This window comes from Balaenoptera physalus (genome assembly GCF_965194825.1).
Source record: "Balaenoptera physalus genome assembly, chromosome: 14".
NCBI classification, from domain to species: Eukaryota; Metazoa; Chordata; class Mammalia; order Artiodactyla; family Balaenopteridae; genus Balaenoptera; species Balaenoptera physalus.
Genome location: NC_138893.1, coordinates 83,029,193 through 83,046,635, shown reverse-complemented (window position 1 = coordinate 83,046,635; position 17,443 = coordinate 83,029,193). Strand labels below are relative to the sequence as shown.

The following is a 17,443-nucleotide window of genomic DNA, read 5'->3' as shown; positions in this document are numbered from 1 at the left end:
GCATGCGGGATCTAGTTCTCTGACCAGGGATCGAACCCAGGCCCCCTGCATTGGGAACCCGGAGTCTTACCCACTGGACCACCAGGGAAGTCCCTCCTGCCTCTTTTCAATCAATCTCATTCCCTGCACCATCCAGGCAATCATTTTCTGGCTTCTATTAGTAGAGATTAGTTTTGTATATTCTATAACTTCATATAAATGGAATCATACGGTAAGTACTATTTATGTCTGATTACTTTTATCTGATTACTGTTGTTCAATAACAATTTTGATATTCATCCATTTTGATGTGTGTGTTAGTAGTTTGTTCCTTTTCACTGCTGAGTAAGATCCCATTATATGGATATAACAACAATTCTGTTGATGGACTTTGGCTTGTTTTCAGGGTTTGGTTATTGTAAATGAAGCTGCCATGAACATTCGTGTGGATGTGGGTAAATGCCCAGGTGTGGAATTGCTGTGTTCTAGGGTAGATGGATGTTTAACTTCAGAAACCACCAAACTGTTCTCTAAAATAGAAAACAGAATACATTAAACATTCAGTGTTATAAGAGTTCCAGTTACTCCACTTTCTTGACAATGTTTGGCATTTTTGATTTTAGCCATTCTGATGGGCGTGTAGTTATATTTCATTGTAGTTTTAGTTCATTGATTGCTAATAATGTGATTATAGACCATTTGCTTATCTTTTCTTTTGAACTGCCAGTTCAAGTCTTACCCATATTTGTAAATACAGTATTTGTAAGTATAAGCTGTCTTTTTGTTGCTGATTTGTAATTCTTTCAATACTTCAGATACAAGTTATTTGTTAGATATTACAAACAAACATACATACCTTCCTATGTAGCAAATATTTTCTCCCTGAGCCATGTCTTTTCATTTTCGTAACAGTGTCTTTTGGGAGCAGAAGTTTTAAAATTTGAAATTGAATTCATTGATTTATTTTATTTTATGTATATTACTTTTTGGGTTCTTAGAAATCTTTCCTTCTTCTATCCCAAGGTTGTGAAACTATTCTCTTATGTTTTCTTCTGGAAGCCTTGTAGTTTCAACCTTCATATTTAGGTCTAAGATCCATCTTAAGCTGATTTTTTGCTATGGTGTAAGGGTTTCCTCAAAAGGATGCTCAGTCAGTAGATTAGATAGATGTAGGACTTTCCTGGACTCACTGTTCTGATCTGTTGACCTATTTGTATATTGTTACACCAATACCACACTTTCTTAATTATTGTAGCTTTGTAAGCTTGGTACTGTTTCTTTAAATTTTTGATAGAATTCAGCAGGGAAGCCAACTGGGCCTGGAATATATTTTGGATGAAGGGGTGAAAGGTTTTAAATTACAGATTTCAATTTCTTATTAAAGAAATGATAAATGAGTATTCAGATTTAACATTTTTTCCTGTGTCAGTTTTGGTAAGTTGCATTTTTAAAGAAATTTATTCTGAATTGTTGGATTGTTAAAAAGTTGTTTATAGTATACTGTTACTGCCTGTGGGAACTGTTTTATGTCCCCTTTTTCATTCCTGGTGTTAGTACTCCTCCCACGCCTTTTTTTTTTTTTTTTTTAACTTTTTGGGATCATTCTTGTTAGGGATTTATCAAACGTATTCATCTTTTCAAAAGCCCAGATTTGGGTTTTGTTGAACTTCTATTTTTTTTTTTTTTAATTTATTTATTTATTTTTAGCTGTGTTGGGTCTTCGTTTCTGTGCGAGGGCTTTCTCTAGTTGCGGCGAGCGGGGGCCACTCTTCATCGCGGTGCGCGGGCCTCTCACTATCACGGCCTCTCTTGTTGCGGAGCACAGGCTCCAGACGCGCAGGCTCAGTAGTTGTGGCTCACGGGCCCAGTTGCTCCGTGGCATGTGAGATCTTCCCAGACCAGGGCTCAAACCCGTGTCCCCTGCATTGGCAGGCAGACTCTCAACCACTGCGCCACCAGGGAAGCCCCTGAACTTCTATTTTTGTAATAGTTTTCTATTTCATTCATTCATTCATTTATTTAATCGATTTCATTTATTTTTGCTGTCATATTTTTATTTTCTGGCTTCTACTCTTTTGGATTTAATTTACTCTTTTTCCATTTTGTTTTGAGTTAGAAGTTTAGACCATTGATTTTAAACCTTTCTTGTTTTCTAACATGTGCATTTCATATATAAAATGTTCCCCTCAGTACTTTTTTAACTACATCATACAAATTTTGATATGTGTGTTCGGTTCAAATTATTTTCTAATTTCTAGTGTGATTTCTGTCATCCACAGGTCATTTAGAAGTTTACTGTTTAATTTCTAAATATTTGGGGATTTTTAAGTTATTTTTAAAAATTGATTTTCTATTTAATTCCATGATATTTGGAGAATATATTGTTTACACATTATAAGCATATATCTGTATTATATGTATCAAGAGAGAACATAGTGTTAAGTTTCAGTCCTTTGATATCTATTGAGATGAGTTTTATAGTCTCATCTATGGTCTGTTTTGGTGAATGTTACATGTGTGTTTTTTAAAAAATTTATTTATTTTTGACTGTGTTGGGTCTTCGTTGCTGCATGCAGGCCTTCTCTTGTTGCGGCGAGCGGGGGTTCTCTTCATTGCGGCGCGCGGGCTTCTCATTGTGGTGGCTTCTCTTGTTGGGGAGCACGGGCTCTAGGCACGCGGGCTTCAGTAGTTGTGGCTCACGGGCTCTAGAGCACAGGCTCAGTAGTTGTGGTGCATGGGCTTAGTTGCCCTGCGGCATGTGGGATCTTCCTGGACCAGGGCTTGAACCCGTGCCCCCTGCGTTGGCAGGTGGATTCTTAACCACTGTGCCACCAGGGAAGCCCTACATGTGTTTTTAAAGTCTTTAATTTCACTTAGCAATATTTTGAGGTTTTCAGTGTAGTTGTTTTACACATCGTTTATTCAGTAAATGAATATTGCAGTTGTTGGGTGTATTGTTCTATAAATACCAATTAGTTTAATTGTTTTATTTACTTAGTTATTAACTAATTATTATTAATTATTAAATTGTGATATAATTCACATGCCATAAAATGCACCATTTAAAACTGTACAGCTCAGTGGTTTTTAGGATATTCAGGGTTTTGCCTCCCATCACTACTATCTAATTTCAGAACTTTTTCATCATCCCCAAATGAAGCCTCATACCTGTTAGCAGTTACTCTCCATTTCCCCTGCCCATCCCCTGGTAACCACTAATCTACCTTGTCTCTGTGAATTTGCCATATTCTGGACATTTCATAAGTGGAATCATATGTTTGGGCTTTTGTGCCTGGCTTCCTTCACTGAGTATAATGTTTTCAAAGTTCATCTATGTTGTTACATGTATCAGTATTTTATTCCTTGTTATGGCTGAATAATATTCCACTGTATGTATAGACCACATTTTGTTTATCCATCAGTTGATTGATATTTTTATTTCCATTTTTTGGCTGTTATGAATAATGCTGCTATAAACATTCATGTCCAAGTTTTTGGACTTAGGAGTGGAATTGCTGGGTCATATGGTAACTTTATGTTTATATTTTTGAAGAATTGCCAAACTTTTTTGCCAAGCTGGCAGCATCATTTTATGTCTCCACCAGCAATGTGGATTCCAGTTTTTCTGCGTTCTTGCCAATACTTGTTTTTGTCTAGCAGTATCTGCTGAGAGGCTGTATGTGCTTGATGAGGCATACCATCAGTGCCCAGCCAGGCTTACAATGCTGCCATAGCCTCTATTTCCTGCTTGTGCAGAGCCTCATGCTCAGAGATGATTGCTTAGTACCTTTTCAGGTCTTTCTTGAGCATGCCCACAGGCCAGGGCATATGTATAATACATGGTCTCCTAGATTCTCAGGAATATTCAGAACTTTTCAAAACCCCTTATGGATATCTCATGCCCCACTTTTCCTTTTAAGTTTTTTTGGTTAGCTGCTTGTTTGCCACAACTGCTTCAGATGGCTGGGGTGTTAAACAATTGCAGCTGATTGTTTTTGACAAATGCCCGGGGGAAAAGGCTGTTAGTACTGGGGAAACTCTGAGTCAGGTCAAGTAATGAGAAGTCTTGGAGTAGGTGTTTTTCGGGTAACTGCCAGTAAGCTCAAATAATAGCACTTTTCTGAAAATGGGGCTTTGAAAGAGCTCCAGTTCTGTTCCAACTCATCCAGTGGCTGGTAGGCCCCTGGTTTCCACTGTGTTTTGGGGCTGTTGCTTTTAAGGCTGCCTTGGAGCTGGGGAGGGAGGATGGGAATAGGGCAAGTTAAAATGCCACAAAGCTTGCTGTTTTTACTGAGATTCAGCCTTTTTTTTCCCCTTGAATAAATGTTCCTCAGGTGTTGCAAGCCTTTGGTTAATATGTGGAGTTCTGAAAGTGTTGATTTTGACTTTTTTTGCTAGTGTTCTTGTTGCTTCTATGGAAGAGAGGAGTTTTGGAGGCCCTTATTCTGCCATTCCTGATGTTATCACCCTAATTGTTTCTTAAACATTTAAAAATATTACTTTTTCTTTCTTTTAAAATACAAGTTTCTTTTTTTTGTTTAATTTTGAAAGACAAGAAGTTGCAAAAAGAGTACAGAGAGTTCCTATGCACTCTTCACCCAACTTCCCCCAATTATAAATCTTACATAACCACAGTATCTTACCAAAACCAGGAAATTGATGTTGGTTTAGTACTATTAAGTTGACTATAGATGTTATTAGAATATCACCAGCATTTGCATACACTGTCTTTTATTGACATGGTGGTGGTGTGTAGTTCCTCGAAATTTTATCATGTCCAGATTCCAGATTAACACAATTAGGGTATTAAACTGTTCTGTCACCACAAAGAAACTCCTTTGTGTTATCCGTATATGGTCACACCCTCCCCCCGAGCCTTAACAGTTGGCAACTCCTGATCCGTTCTCAGTCAATGTAATTTTGTCATTTTGAGAGTGGTATATAAATAGAATTTTACAGTAGGTAACACATAGATAAGGCTTTTATTTTCCCTCACTCAGTGCCTTTGAGATCCATCCAAGTTGTATCATAGTTCATTCCTTTTTAATGCTGAATATTAGTCCATTGTATGGGTGTACCACAGTTTGTTTACCTAGTTACCTATTGAAGGACATTTGGGTTGTTTCCAATTTTTTACTATTATCAGTTAAGCTGTTATGAACATTTGTGTACACATTTCTGTGTAAACTTAAGTTTTCATTTCTCTAGGATAAATATCCAGTAGTGTGATTCCCTACCTTATTTTTGTGTTGTTTGTTTTACTAACTACTAAAAGAGGGGTGTTACAATTAACTAAGACTGAATTTGTCTATTTCTTGTGTTTCTCTCAGGTTTTCTTTTTTTCTTCCCAAGTATTTTGAAGGCATTTATTTTGTTTCTTGGTGAATTGACCTGCTTATTTTTATGAAATCCTTTTATATCTGGTGATGTCTGCCTTGTTTGATATTAATTATAGCCACTGTAGGTTTTTTATGATTAGTGTTTGCATGGTATGTCTTCTTATCCAACCTTTTTGTTTTTAAACTCTCTCTGTCTTTATATTTAAAATGTATCTCTAGTAAATGGCATTTTTAAAAAATCCAGTGTGACAGTCTTTATTTTTCAATTGCAATGTTTATCCATTTACATTTAGTGTGACTACTAATATGGTTGGGTTTAAGTATACCATCTTTTGTTTTCCATTTATCCTGTGTGTTATTATGTCTTTAATGCTTTTTTTTCTAAATTGACTATATTTTAATTTTTCATTTTATGTTGTTTATTGGGTTTTTTAGCTATACCTTGTTGTGTTCTCATTTGGTGATTGCTTTAGGAAGTGCAATATTCATTTTTAACTTATCACAACCTATTTTTTTGTTGTTGTTGCTGTTGCTTTCTTTTTGGCCGTGCTGCGCAGCTTGTGGGATCTCAGTTCCCTGACCAGGGATTGAACCCCGGCCACGGCAGTGAAGGCCTGGAATCCTAGCCACTAGGCCATCAGGGAACTCTATTACAACCTATTTTGAATTAGTGTTCTATTATTTGACCTTTGATGTAAGTACCTTTAAAATTTAACCTTACTCTAGACCCAGCCCTGATCCATGGGAGCCTGAGGTAAGCAGCAGTCTGTTGATAGAAGTCAGAATCTGGAATTGCAAAATCCCTCAAGGCCCTTGTGATTATCATATGCCAGCCATTGAGAATACAAATGTAATTAAGGTTAAAAAGACAAACAAACAAAAACTTTACCTTTTATGTTGAGATAAGTTGATTGAGATAAAGTACAAAGCAACCCTTAAAATCAATTAAAAGTTCATCAAAGAACTTAACAGAACCTAGGGAGGAGGAATGAGTAAAACTAGGAGGTGGGCAACAGTGCCTTAGTTTATAGGAGCCATCATTCACATTGTGAACTGCACCCTTTGAAGTTGTGCAGGGGACAGCCTGTACACTTTTACATGGGAACCCTTGGGTACGAGTTGGGCAGAAAAGATTTTCTAAGAGAGCTGGCATACGAGAAATTTTAAAAAGATGAATGGGCGTTTGCTAGGCACAGAAGTATAGGGGAAGGACCTTACAGTCTTTCAGGGTACAGTGAAGTATTATGATTAGAAAATGGATTGTATGTGTTAGAATGGTGAGAGATAAAGTTAGAGAGGCACTGTATTTCAGTGGTTGTAATATGCACATTTCTTCACATTTTAACAACTCTTAGATGCATTTATGCCTTGCAATCTCCATGGGAAGTTGGAATTTTATGATTCATGGCATCTCAGATTTGATGAAATATTGTAGGTTCCAGCTAGACTCAATGTCCTTTATGTTAAAAAAGGCTTTTGTATTTTATCCTCTACATAGTTGTAAGGGGGATAACTTTTAAGTGGAAAAATATCATTATTTGTTTAAATAAAATAGTTCGGTGATATTGTACAGGATTTATTGTGGCTAAAAAAATAGCAGCAGTGTAGGAATTTAGGCAAGGTCTGTAGAGCACCTAGTTAAAGGCAGCGCCAGTCGGATATTGTGGGGTTCCTGGTAGATGAACTGTTGGAACAAACCAAGAAGATGCAGTTACTACTAAGAATGGTGCTTATTGATGGAGAGAGAGGAATCACATATGAAGTTGAGGTTTCTGAATTTAAAAAGGGGATGATTGCTGTAACAGTTAAGGACACTCATCAATAGTGTTTATTCTGGCACCAGATGTAACTAAATATTTTCGCTGACCAGAGGGCTAATCAATATAAATATATCAATAAACAAGACAAAGTTTCCTCAGGATCTTTTACTGTAATATCTATGTCGGTATATAGTGTTTGTAGGTTGTCTAACAAAATAATAATTATAGTATAGGTTTATGTTGGATGGAGCCTGAATTATGAGACACTTCAAAATTACTGACCAAAAAAAAAAAAAGAAAGAAAGAAAAAGTCATTCAGAATCTTTCACCCTAGCGTCCATTCCAGGAAAAAGATATTGCTAACATTTGGAACAAAATAATAATCCTAGTATGGGTTAGTCATAGTTTTTGGCCATAGGCCAGCCCCCATCTTGTTCACATCTAATAGGACAAGTTCAAAATAAATGCTTACTTAAATAGTATCTTTATTGTTTAAGAAGGGTGATACAGTATTTACTGGCCTGGACACTCATTTATATTTAGGAAACTAGCCATTTTGAAGAATTAGTGTTTCTAACAAAGTTAATTTGTCATATTAGAATGAAATCATATAATAGTTTCTCATTTACGTACAGTGATGGAGAGGAAAACGACGTGAGTTGTTTAAACTTATTTGCTTTTGGAAATAATTGTATAGTTTTTACTTAACTTACTGTTTGAAGACACCTTTTATCTGCTATTTTAAATTTTATTGTCCCCACCTCTTACCTTAGCCACTGTTGCTGCAACAGGTTCCACACAGGCTCCGGACAATTCCATCTTGACAGCATCTCTCATCAGGGCCCATGCTGTGTACTTCTTGCAGTGAGGAACAGTAGTCAGCGTATAAGTTCTTCCTCTTTTGTCCTTTACACACGGAGCTCTGAATCACATTTTACATATTCTTGTCCATTTTTGTTCATAAGCAAAGGTTTTGTTGGACAAATAAGTTTAGGAATGAGTTTAAACATGGTTATTGTGATTCAGTGTGCTCATTTTCCCCCATAATTCTTTGTAGAAACCATAGGCCCAGAGAGGTTGAATTAATTTGGTAATATTATTTTTAATAAATTTTCAAATAGAGTGTAATGAACTATTTTGAGAATGCAGGAGATGTGCAAAGGACTGACTTCTTAAAAAGAAGTATCACAGTTACATTCCTTAGAACCAAGAGGGGACCAGTTGGGGGTGGAGAGACTGACATGGGGACAGGAGGATATTTTTTTGTGATGATGGAAATGTTTCATATTTTGATTTTGGTGGTGGTTACATTACTGTATATATTGAACTGAACACTTAAAAAGTGTGAATAAAAAGAAACAACGAAGCATCTCCCCTGTGCTTTTTTAAAGAAAAATAAACAAGTTTTAAGAGTTTTTTTGTTTGACTAATAATACACAAATCAGGCAGAGAAGTCCCTAATGAAATGATGGTCACGTTTTACTGTATCTGCCTGTTGATCCTTCATTTTCTAAGCACTTATTTTCTTTTTATATTAGACTTTTATTTTGATTACAAATGCCTGTGTGAATAAATAAATGCATTGTCTTTTATCCCTCCCCCATCATCTTTCTTTAAATAGAAAAAGGGACAAATTTCTCTTAATTGCATATTCAGCCATAGTTGCCCAATCTGTGATTTTAATAAGAGACTGTAATTCAGTCTTCTAAATCATTTTACACTATAATTGTAGGCTATACCTCGTTCTCCTAAAGAAACTTTTGGGTATCAGTCCTATTGATATTACTAATAATCTCCAAATGATGAGGATGGTAACTGGTTTGGAGGCAACTGGAAGAGAGCTTGAGCAAACTAGATACCAATGGGAAATTACGCAGAGGCAAATTTTATTGCATAAACTAGAAGAATGGCCCTCATTGAGGCTGACCCAGCTATGGCCTCTGGTCCATTTCTTGCTGTCAGTTGTTATCAGTTGGGGTGGAGTTCTGTCTTTCCCTCAGTTTTGAGCCGTATTGTAATCAGTTATGGAAAACAGACTCCCTCAAAGTCTGTTAAATGTAACTGAAAATTACACTATCTATGATACCCATTGTGAAGGTCCCACCCCAGTCATTCAGTTTTTCAAGGGTAAGGCTGTTGCCTGGATTCCTCCAGGACTTGCTGTATGCTCCCTGATAAACTTTCATTAGTTCAGTATTTTACTGTCTAGAGAGAGTTAAATATCTATCATGTTTGTTGAGTATAAAACTTTATTGTGGGCTTCCCTGGTGGCGCAGTGGTTGAGAATCTGCCTGCCAATGCAGGGGACACGGGTTTGAGCCCTGGTCTGGGAAGATCCCACATGCCACGGAGCAACTAGGCCCGTGAGCCACACCTACTGAGCTTGCGCGTCTGGAGCCTGTGCTCCGCAACAAGAGAGGCCACAATAGTGAGAGGCCCGCGCACCGCGATGAAGAGTGGCCCCCACTTGCCGCAACTAGAGAGAAAAGCCCTCACACAGAAACGAAGACCCAACACAGCCATAAATAAATAAAAAAACAAAAAAACAAAAAAACTTTATTGTGATAGACCTTAAAAAAAAATTGAATTTAATTAGCTTTAGTCATTAGCTGTTAAATATTGTGGAAAAAAATCACATGATCTGGTTTCTTCTTTTGTTATGTTTTATTTCATCCAATTTAAAAGTCATTCTCCTTTCTAAATGGCTTTGTGCTTCCTCTAAAATGTTGTCCTACATGTAATAGGCAAATCAGAGGTTTAATAAACTAGTATGTTAAGTTTATTTCCAAGGTAAAGTGAAGATATTTACTTTTATATTTGTGCATTTTACACATCACCTTACTTTCAGAAGTATTTCTAACTTGTGCTTGTATTTTGTGTTTTTTTAGTGAAAATATTCTCTTTGGACTGGGAAATCCTCTTCTTGACATCACTGCTGTGGTGGATAAGGATTTCCTTGATAAGTAAGTATTAAGCTCTTTGTATGTACTATGTGAAACTTACATCTAAAGAAAAACTGAAAATTTTGGAATTGAATTTACTGTTTAACATCTTCAATTGGAGGAAAATTCAGGAAATTTAAATTTGATAATAGCAAGTGCACCATTATTATTTATTGAGTAATTGACCATAGTTTTCCCTGGGAAAACTTAGGTACATTTATTCATTCCTGTTGCTACTTTCACTTGAAATTTATTTTTTTATTCTTTGCAAGGAAGAAGTATGTGAATTACCTAATGATTTAATTTCCACATTTTAAAATTACTGTCAATGAACTAAATCTATAATGGTGCCGTAACATATGGGAGAAGGAATAGGATTAGAGAGGGCAAGAAGAATATGTAGGACTTAATTCAAACACCATGAATCTCCACTATTTCCCCCTAATAATAACTTTTGATGTTGTTAATTTAGCTGAGAAATCATTTTGTGTTTATTTATCTGTGATGATTTGGTGCAAGGAAAAAAAAAAGTACTAAAAAAATATTTAATAATGAGAAATTAAGATCCCCTTCCCCTTGAACACCCCAAGTTCTATGCCCAGGGGCAACCACTTTTAAAAAAATATTATTGAGGTAAAATTTACTTAAAATTAAATCATAATTTAAACTGTTTTAGAGTGTATGATTCAGTGACTGCTAGGACATTTGCAGTGTTGTGCAACCGTCACCACTATCTAACTCCAGGACATTTCATCACCCCAAAAAGAAACTCGTAGCCATTAAGTGGTCATTTCAGTATTCCCACCTGCCCTCCCCACCTCTCCCCAATCTCCTGGGAGCTACCAGTCTGTTTTCTGTCTCCATGGATTTGCCTGTTCTGGATATTTTATTTCATATAAGTGGAGACATACAATATGTGGCCTTTTGTGTCTGGCTTATTTTACTTAACATGATGTTTTTCAGTGCTCTTCCATGTATCATCAGAAGTTATTATTAGGGGGAAATAGTGGAGATTCATGGTGTTTGAATTGTATCCTACATATTCTTCCTGCCCTCTCTAATCCATGTTGTAGCATGTGTCAGTACTTCATTCCTTTTAAGGCAGAATAATACTCCATTGTTTGTATATACCACAGTTCATTTATGCATTCATCAGTTGGTGGAGCCATTGGTTGATGGACACTTGGATTGTTTCGGTTTTTGTCTATTATGAAGAAAGCTGCTGTGAACGTTCATGTACAAGTTTTTGCATGGGTATATATTTTCATTTCTTTTGCGTATATATATTGGAGTGGAATTGCTAAGTCAGATGGTAATTCTGTGTTTAGCTTTTTGAGGAAGCATATCCTCACCAAAACGTGGTCTTTTCCCTTTTTAAAATTATAGCCATCCTGGGACTTCCCTGGTGGTCCAGTGGTTAAGACTGTGCTTTCATTGCATGGGTCACGGGTTCGATCGCTGGTTGGGGAACTAAGATCCCACATGCCGCGTGGCATGGCCAGAAAAAAAAAAAGGAGAAAAAATAAAATTATAGCCATCCTAGTGGGTGTAAGTAATATTGTGGTTTTGATTTACATTTTTCTAATTACTAATGATGCTGAGCATCTTTTCATGTGCTTATTGGCCATTTGTATATTTTTGGAAAAATGTGTATTGAAGTTCTTCACCCATTTTTTAAATTATTGTTTGTTGTGGTTGTAAGAATTCTTTATATACTCTTAATACTAGACCCTTAATAGATTTATGATTTGCAGACACTTTCTCCTATTCTGTGGTTTATTTTGACTTTCTTGAGAGTATCATTTAATGTGTAAGTTTTAAATTTTGATGAAGTCCAGTTTATTTTTTCTTTTGTTGCTGTGCTTTTGCTGTCATATCTGAAAATCTGTTGCTAAATCTAAGGTCACAATGACTTATGCCTATGTTTTCTTCTAGGAGTTTTAGTTTTAGCTCTTAAATTTAGGGCTTTGATCCATTTTGAGTTAATTTTTGTATCAGATGTGTGGTAAGGGTTCACTTCATTTTTTTTGCATGTGGAAATCTAGTTGTCCCCACACCATTTGTTGAAGAGCATTTTCTTTTCCCCATTGAGTGGTCTTGGCCCTCTTAAAAATCAGTTGACCATAGGTGTTTGGGTTAATTTCTGGATTCTCGGTTCTATTCCATAAGTCTGTATGCTTGTCCTTATTCCAGTACCATGCTGTTTTGGTTACTGTAGGTTTGTAGTAAGTTTTGAAGTCAGGAAGTGTGAGCCCTCCAACTTGTTGTCTTTCAAGGTTGTTTTGGCTATTCAGAGTCCCTTGCAATTCCATATTAATTTTAGGATCAACTTGTCCATTCCTGTAAAAAAGGCAGTTGGAATTTAGAATGGGATTGCACTGAATCCGTAGATCAGTTTTAGAAGCATTGCCATTTTAACAATATTAAGTCTTCCAATTCATGAACAGGAGATGTCTTTCTTTAAGTTATTTCAACAGTGTTTAGTAGTTTCAAGTTTAGAAGTCTCGCATTTCCTTGGTTAAATTTAATCCTAAGTATTTCATTATTTTTGATGCTACTGTAAATGGAATTGTTTTCTTAATTTCATTTTTGGATTGTTCATTGCTAATACATAGAAATACAACTGATTTTGGGGGATAACCATTTTTAACAAATTCTGTTTTTTAATGTCTTGGAGATTATCTCTATAACTCTTTATCTGTATAAACTCAAGTGTCAAAGGATCAGGCAAGAATTTATAAATGTGTAAATTTGGCCTATTGTAATATAATAGGAAATAGGTTGAGGCGCCAAGGACTAACTGGAGAATGTGTCTTATCCTAAGAAATTCAGATACAAATTTTTAAAATATACTTTGCTAATCAGAAACACTCCAGCATACAATTATGGTAATGGTTTTACTTCTGGTTACCTTGTACTTTTAAATGATATAATATACACACATTAAAATTTTTTCTTGTATCAACTTTCAATAGGATCCTTAGACTCCTCATTATATAGAATTAGAAGTGCCTCTATTCATCCATCTGCTGCTTCCCTACTTTTAGGTTCTGTTAACCTTCTACTTTAACTCCTGACTCTAACTTCTACTCTAACTTTTTTTTTTTATACTCTAACTTTTAACTTTTTACTTTCTAACTTCTGTTTAACTATATTTTTTATTTTAATAAAGATTGATATGTTTTCATTCTGTTAGCTATCTATAATTGTCTTACCAACTTTGAACACAAAGTGGTAGTGAAGATTGAAAATCACTTAAACATACTTAATACTAGTATCACTGTATTTATCCCTTTTTTCAGAATTAAATAGTGTACTAAGAATGTAGAGTAGGTGTAACATTTGGAATGTAATTAGAGCACTTAACTCTATTAACAAACTAAAGAAAGAAAAATCACATAGTCATCTCAATAGATAGAAAAACCATTCGCCAAAACTACTATCTATTCCTGATAAAGTTTCTTATAGCATTCTTAGAATAGAAGGGAACTCCTTTAACCTCATAAAATTTAGGTTAGGGAAAAGCCTACTAATAACATAATTCCTAATGGTGAAAGTCTGCATGCTTTTCCCTTAAGATCAGAAACAATTCAAGGATGTCCGCTCTGACCACTTCAAAATGTATACAGTGGTCCTGAAGATTCTGTTTAGGACAATCAGGCAAGAAGAAGTAAAAAACATCCAGGTTGCAAAGGAAGGAATAAACTGTTTTTATTTCCAAAAGGCATGATCATTTATGTAGAATAACTGATGGAATCTACAAAAAAAGCTACTACCTGATTTCTAGAATTATTATAAAGCTGCAGTAATCAAAACAGTGATATCAGTGTAAAGGTTGATGGCATAGAATAGAAAGTCCAGAAATAGACCCACACAGAAATGGATGACTGATTTTTAAAAAATTAATTAATTAATTAATTTTTGGCTACGTTGTGTCTTCGTTGCTGCACGCGGGCTTTCTCTAGTCGCAGCGAGCCGGGGCTACTCTTCGTTGCGGTGCGTGGGCTTCTTATTGCCATGGCTTCTCGTTGTGGAGCACGGGCTTCAGTAGTTGTGGCACGCGGGCTCAGTAGTTGTGGCTTGCAGGCTCTAGAGCTCAGGCTCATTAGTTGTGGCGCAAGGACTTAGTTGCTCAGCGGCATGTGGGGTCTTCCTGGACCAGGGCTTGAACCCGTGTCCCCTGCATTGGCAGGTGGATTCTTAACCACTGTGCCACTAGGGGAGTCCCTGGATGACTGATTTTTGACAAAGGTGCAAGGCAGTTCAGTGGAGAAAGGATTGTCTTTTCAACAAATCGTGCTGGAACAATTGGATATCAACATGCATAAAAATGAATTTGGATCTGTATTTTGTACCATATACAAAATTAACTGATAGAACTAAATGTCAAGCCTAAAAGTATAACACTTCTGGATGATAATATAGGAGAAAATCTTTGTGATTGTGGTTTAAACCAGAATTTCTTAAATATAGAACACCAGGAGTATGTTCTATAAAAGAAAATTTGATAAGCTGGACCTTTTCAAAATGAAAATTTTTACTATTGGAAAGACACTGTTATAAGAATTAAAGGACAAACCACAGGTTTGGAGAAAATCTTTGCAAAGCATATGTCTGATAAAGGACTACCAGTCAGAATACATAATGAACTCTCCAAACTCAATCAGAAAAGAAACAACCCAATTAAAAAATGGGCAAGGGATTTGAACATTCACCAAAGATATATGGATGGTAAATAACCACATGGAAAGGTACTCAGTCTCTTTCATTATTAGGGAAATGTAAATTAAAGATACAGTGAAGTACTACCACACAGTTGTTAGAATGGCTAAAATTTTAAAACAGAGCATACCAAATGTTGGCTAGATAATGGAGGAACTACAACTTTCTTCTCATGAGGAGTTAAAATGCTGCACTGAATTTTCAGTTTAAAAAGTTAAACACACATCTATTTGATAAAACCATTTCATTCTTAGATATTTACCCAAGAGAAGTGAAAACGTGTGTCCATACAAAGACGTGTTCTCTAATGTTCGTGGTGATTTTTGTTTTTAATAGCTAGAACCTGAAAGTTATCTAAATGTCTATCAACAGGTGAATCATTAAACAGATTGTTTACCCATACATTAGAATTCTAGTCAGAAATAAAAAAGGAATAGAGTATTGTTTGGATGAAACTCAGAATAATTGTGTTCATTGAAAGAAGCCAGACAAAAAAGAATACATACTGTATCATTCCATTTATATTGAGATTATAGGGAATTCAATTTATAGTGACAGAAAGCAGATCATTGGTTTCCTGTGCATGTGCCAGGGTGTGGTGGAGGGCAGGAAGGAGAGATTACAGAGAGACAGGAGGGAGCTTTTAGGAGTGTGTTCGTTATCTTGATTGTATAATGATTTGATGAGCATATACATGTATCAAAACTTATCAAATTGTATACTTTAAATATGTAAGATGTATTGATGTATGTCAGTTACATGTCAGGAAAGCTTTATAAATAAAACAAAATAGAATCAATGGACGTGAATTTATGCGTTTGAAGTTAGAACTCTTTTGTTTGCTTAGTGTGAGATGTTTTGTCCAGGAAATCAACTAATTGATTGTCACTGTTTTAAAAAAATTCTAATAGCATATAAAAGTACAGAGAGAAAGTAAAAAATTTGAAATTTTATGACGTGTAACCAGTGTTAAACTGTTTTGATGAACATGCCCCAGACATCTATGTATAACCCAGAGAGATATTGTATATGTTTGTGTTTATGGGATAATACTATGTGCAGTCTTAGGAAATAAGCTTTTTTTTCACTGTATACTATGTTTTTAAAGGTTCATGCAAATATGATCAGAGTGATTATGATCTGGCAGCTGTGTGCTGACAGTATTGGGAACTCAAATAGCTTGTTTCACTAGCAGCTGATCCTAAATGGCCAGCTGAAGTCTTATTTTTTTATTTTGGGAGGGTTTTCATCAGTAAAACTGACTTTTGAAATCAGTACTTGGAGATAAAAAGCACGTTTTTGAACTCTAGTCATAAAAAGTAGAGCATTCTCTTTCTTATATTCTGACCATTTCTTCCATAATACACTTGAAAGTGTTCCTTATCATTTCAACAGACTATGTTTAACTTACATTTTAGACCATGTTTAGATGAGTGTTTTATATTTGCACTGTGTAAAAATAAATTATCCAGGAACAATTTGCTAGGTACTATAACAAATGAATTAAATATATACTTATTAGTATCTTACACTATAAAAATGAGTTAACTGTTAAAATTCTTATAAAGTATTTGTTTTTATGATTCTGAGTTTTTTAAAAACAGTATTTGGCCTTTTCAATTAAAAAAATAATTATTGTAAAACTAATACTAGTTAAAAAGTAAGCTAGTACTGAAGGTTTTTAAGGAAAAAATCAGTTCTTTGCTGCATCTTCCATCTTTCCCCTTGCTTTTACCCCATTCTGCATAAGTGCTGTTTTTCCAGAAGATTTTAAATTCTGTTAGCTGTTTTTTTCCTGCTATCTGCCTATTTCTAAATAATATGCTAGTATTTGTGTGATTTTTCATAAGGGTGATTGATTGGAGAGGCAAAGGATAAAAGTTCCCTTAATGTAAGGAAAGGATACAAGAACATGATTCCATTAGGAAGGATTCCAGAATAGAGGATACAATAGCACTGTGTGGAGGGGCACACTTGGTCTTCAAGTCACTAGGAGAGTAGATGACCAAATCTTGTTACTGGGTGATGGTGGAGAGGATTCCCTCTGACCTTCTGAGAACTTTGCTTTTGCCGTTCTCAACAGGATTTATACACTCTCTTGATTTATTATTTTTTTTAAATTGTTGGAGGGTTTCTGATTACTTTTGTCCTTGCTGACCAGGTTCTGGTTACTTGTCAGAACCCCTGTGCATTCCTGAATGCTTACTGGGAGAATAGGTGAATTGGAGATTAATGTCTCATGAATACCCATCCACCTAGCCGTCCTAAGCTTAGGGCTTTCTGAGGTCTCTCTCTCTAGCTATTTCGATATTATATATAGTCTCTGTTATGATACCTAAGGATTTAGCTCTCTTTTACTCACACCATTTCCTCTTCTTCATCTTCCCCATTTTATTATATTACATTAAAACAAATTTAAAAAAAGGGTACAAATGAACCTATTTACAAAACAGAAATTGAATCATAGATGTAGAAAACAAACTACGGTTACCAAGGGGGAAAGGGGTGGGGAGAGGGGTAAATTGGGAGATTGGGATTGACATATACACACTACTATATATAAAATAGATAACTAGTAAGAACCTACTGTATAGCACAGGGAACTCTACTCAGTACTCTGTAATGACCTATATGGTAATAGAATCTGAAAAAGAGTGGATATATATATATGTATAACTGACTCACTTTGCTGTACAGCGGA

At 35.5% G+C, this 17,443-nt stretch overlaps 1 protein-coding gene and 2 long non-coding RNA genes across 11 annotated transcripts in view; 1 reads left to right on the top strand and 2 right to left on the bottom strand.

Annotated features, from left to right (window-relative positions):
- The window catches only part of ADK (adenosine kinase), a 496,766-nt gene that overhangs the window by 33,024 nt on the left and 446,299 nt on the right, over positions 1-17,443 (top strand). For 8 of the 9 annotated variants that reach the window (XR_014253411.1, XM_082424930.1, XM_082424929.1 and 5 more), the window contains exon 2: positions 9,967-10,041. The exons of the other annotated variant lie outside the window; for it this stretch is intronic. Coding sequence is in view for 7 of the 8 variants with exons in the window: in XM_082424930.1 (XP_082281056.1) it covers positions 9,967-10,041 (75 nt within the window). In the remaining variant the exon portion in view is untranslated. The remainder of the gene's footprint in view (positions 1-9,966; positions 10,042-17,443) is intronic. 9 annotated transcript variants of the gene reach the window in all.
- Positions 1-17,443, bottom strand: part of LOC309642871 — a 367,193-nt gene that overhangs the window by 239,126 nt on the left and 110,624 nt on the right. The gene's annotated exons all lie outside the window — the stretch shown is intronic.
- Positions 1-17,443, bottom strand: part of LOC309642866 — a 242,639-nt gene that overhangs the window by 161,477 nt on the left and 63,719 nt on the right. The gene's annotated exons all lie outside the window — the stretch shown is intronic.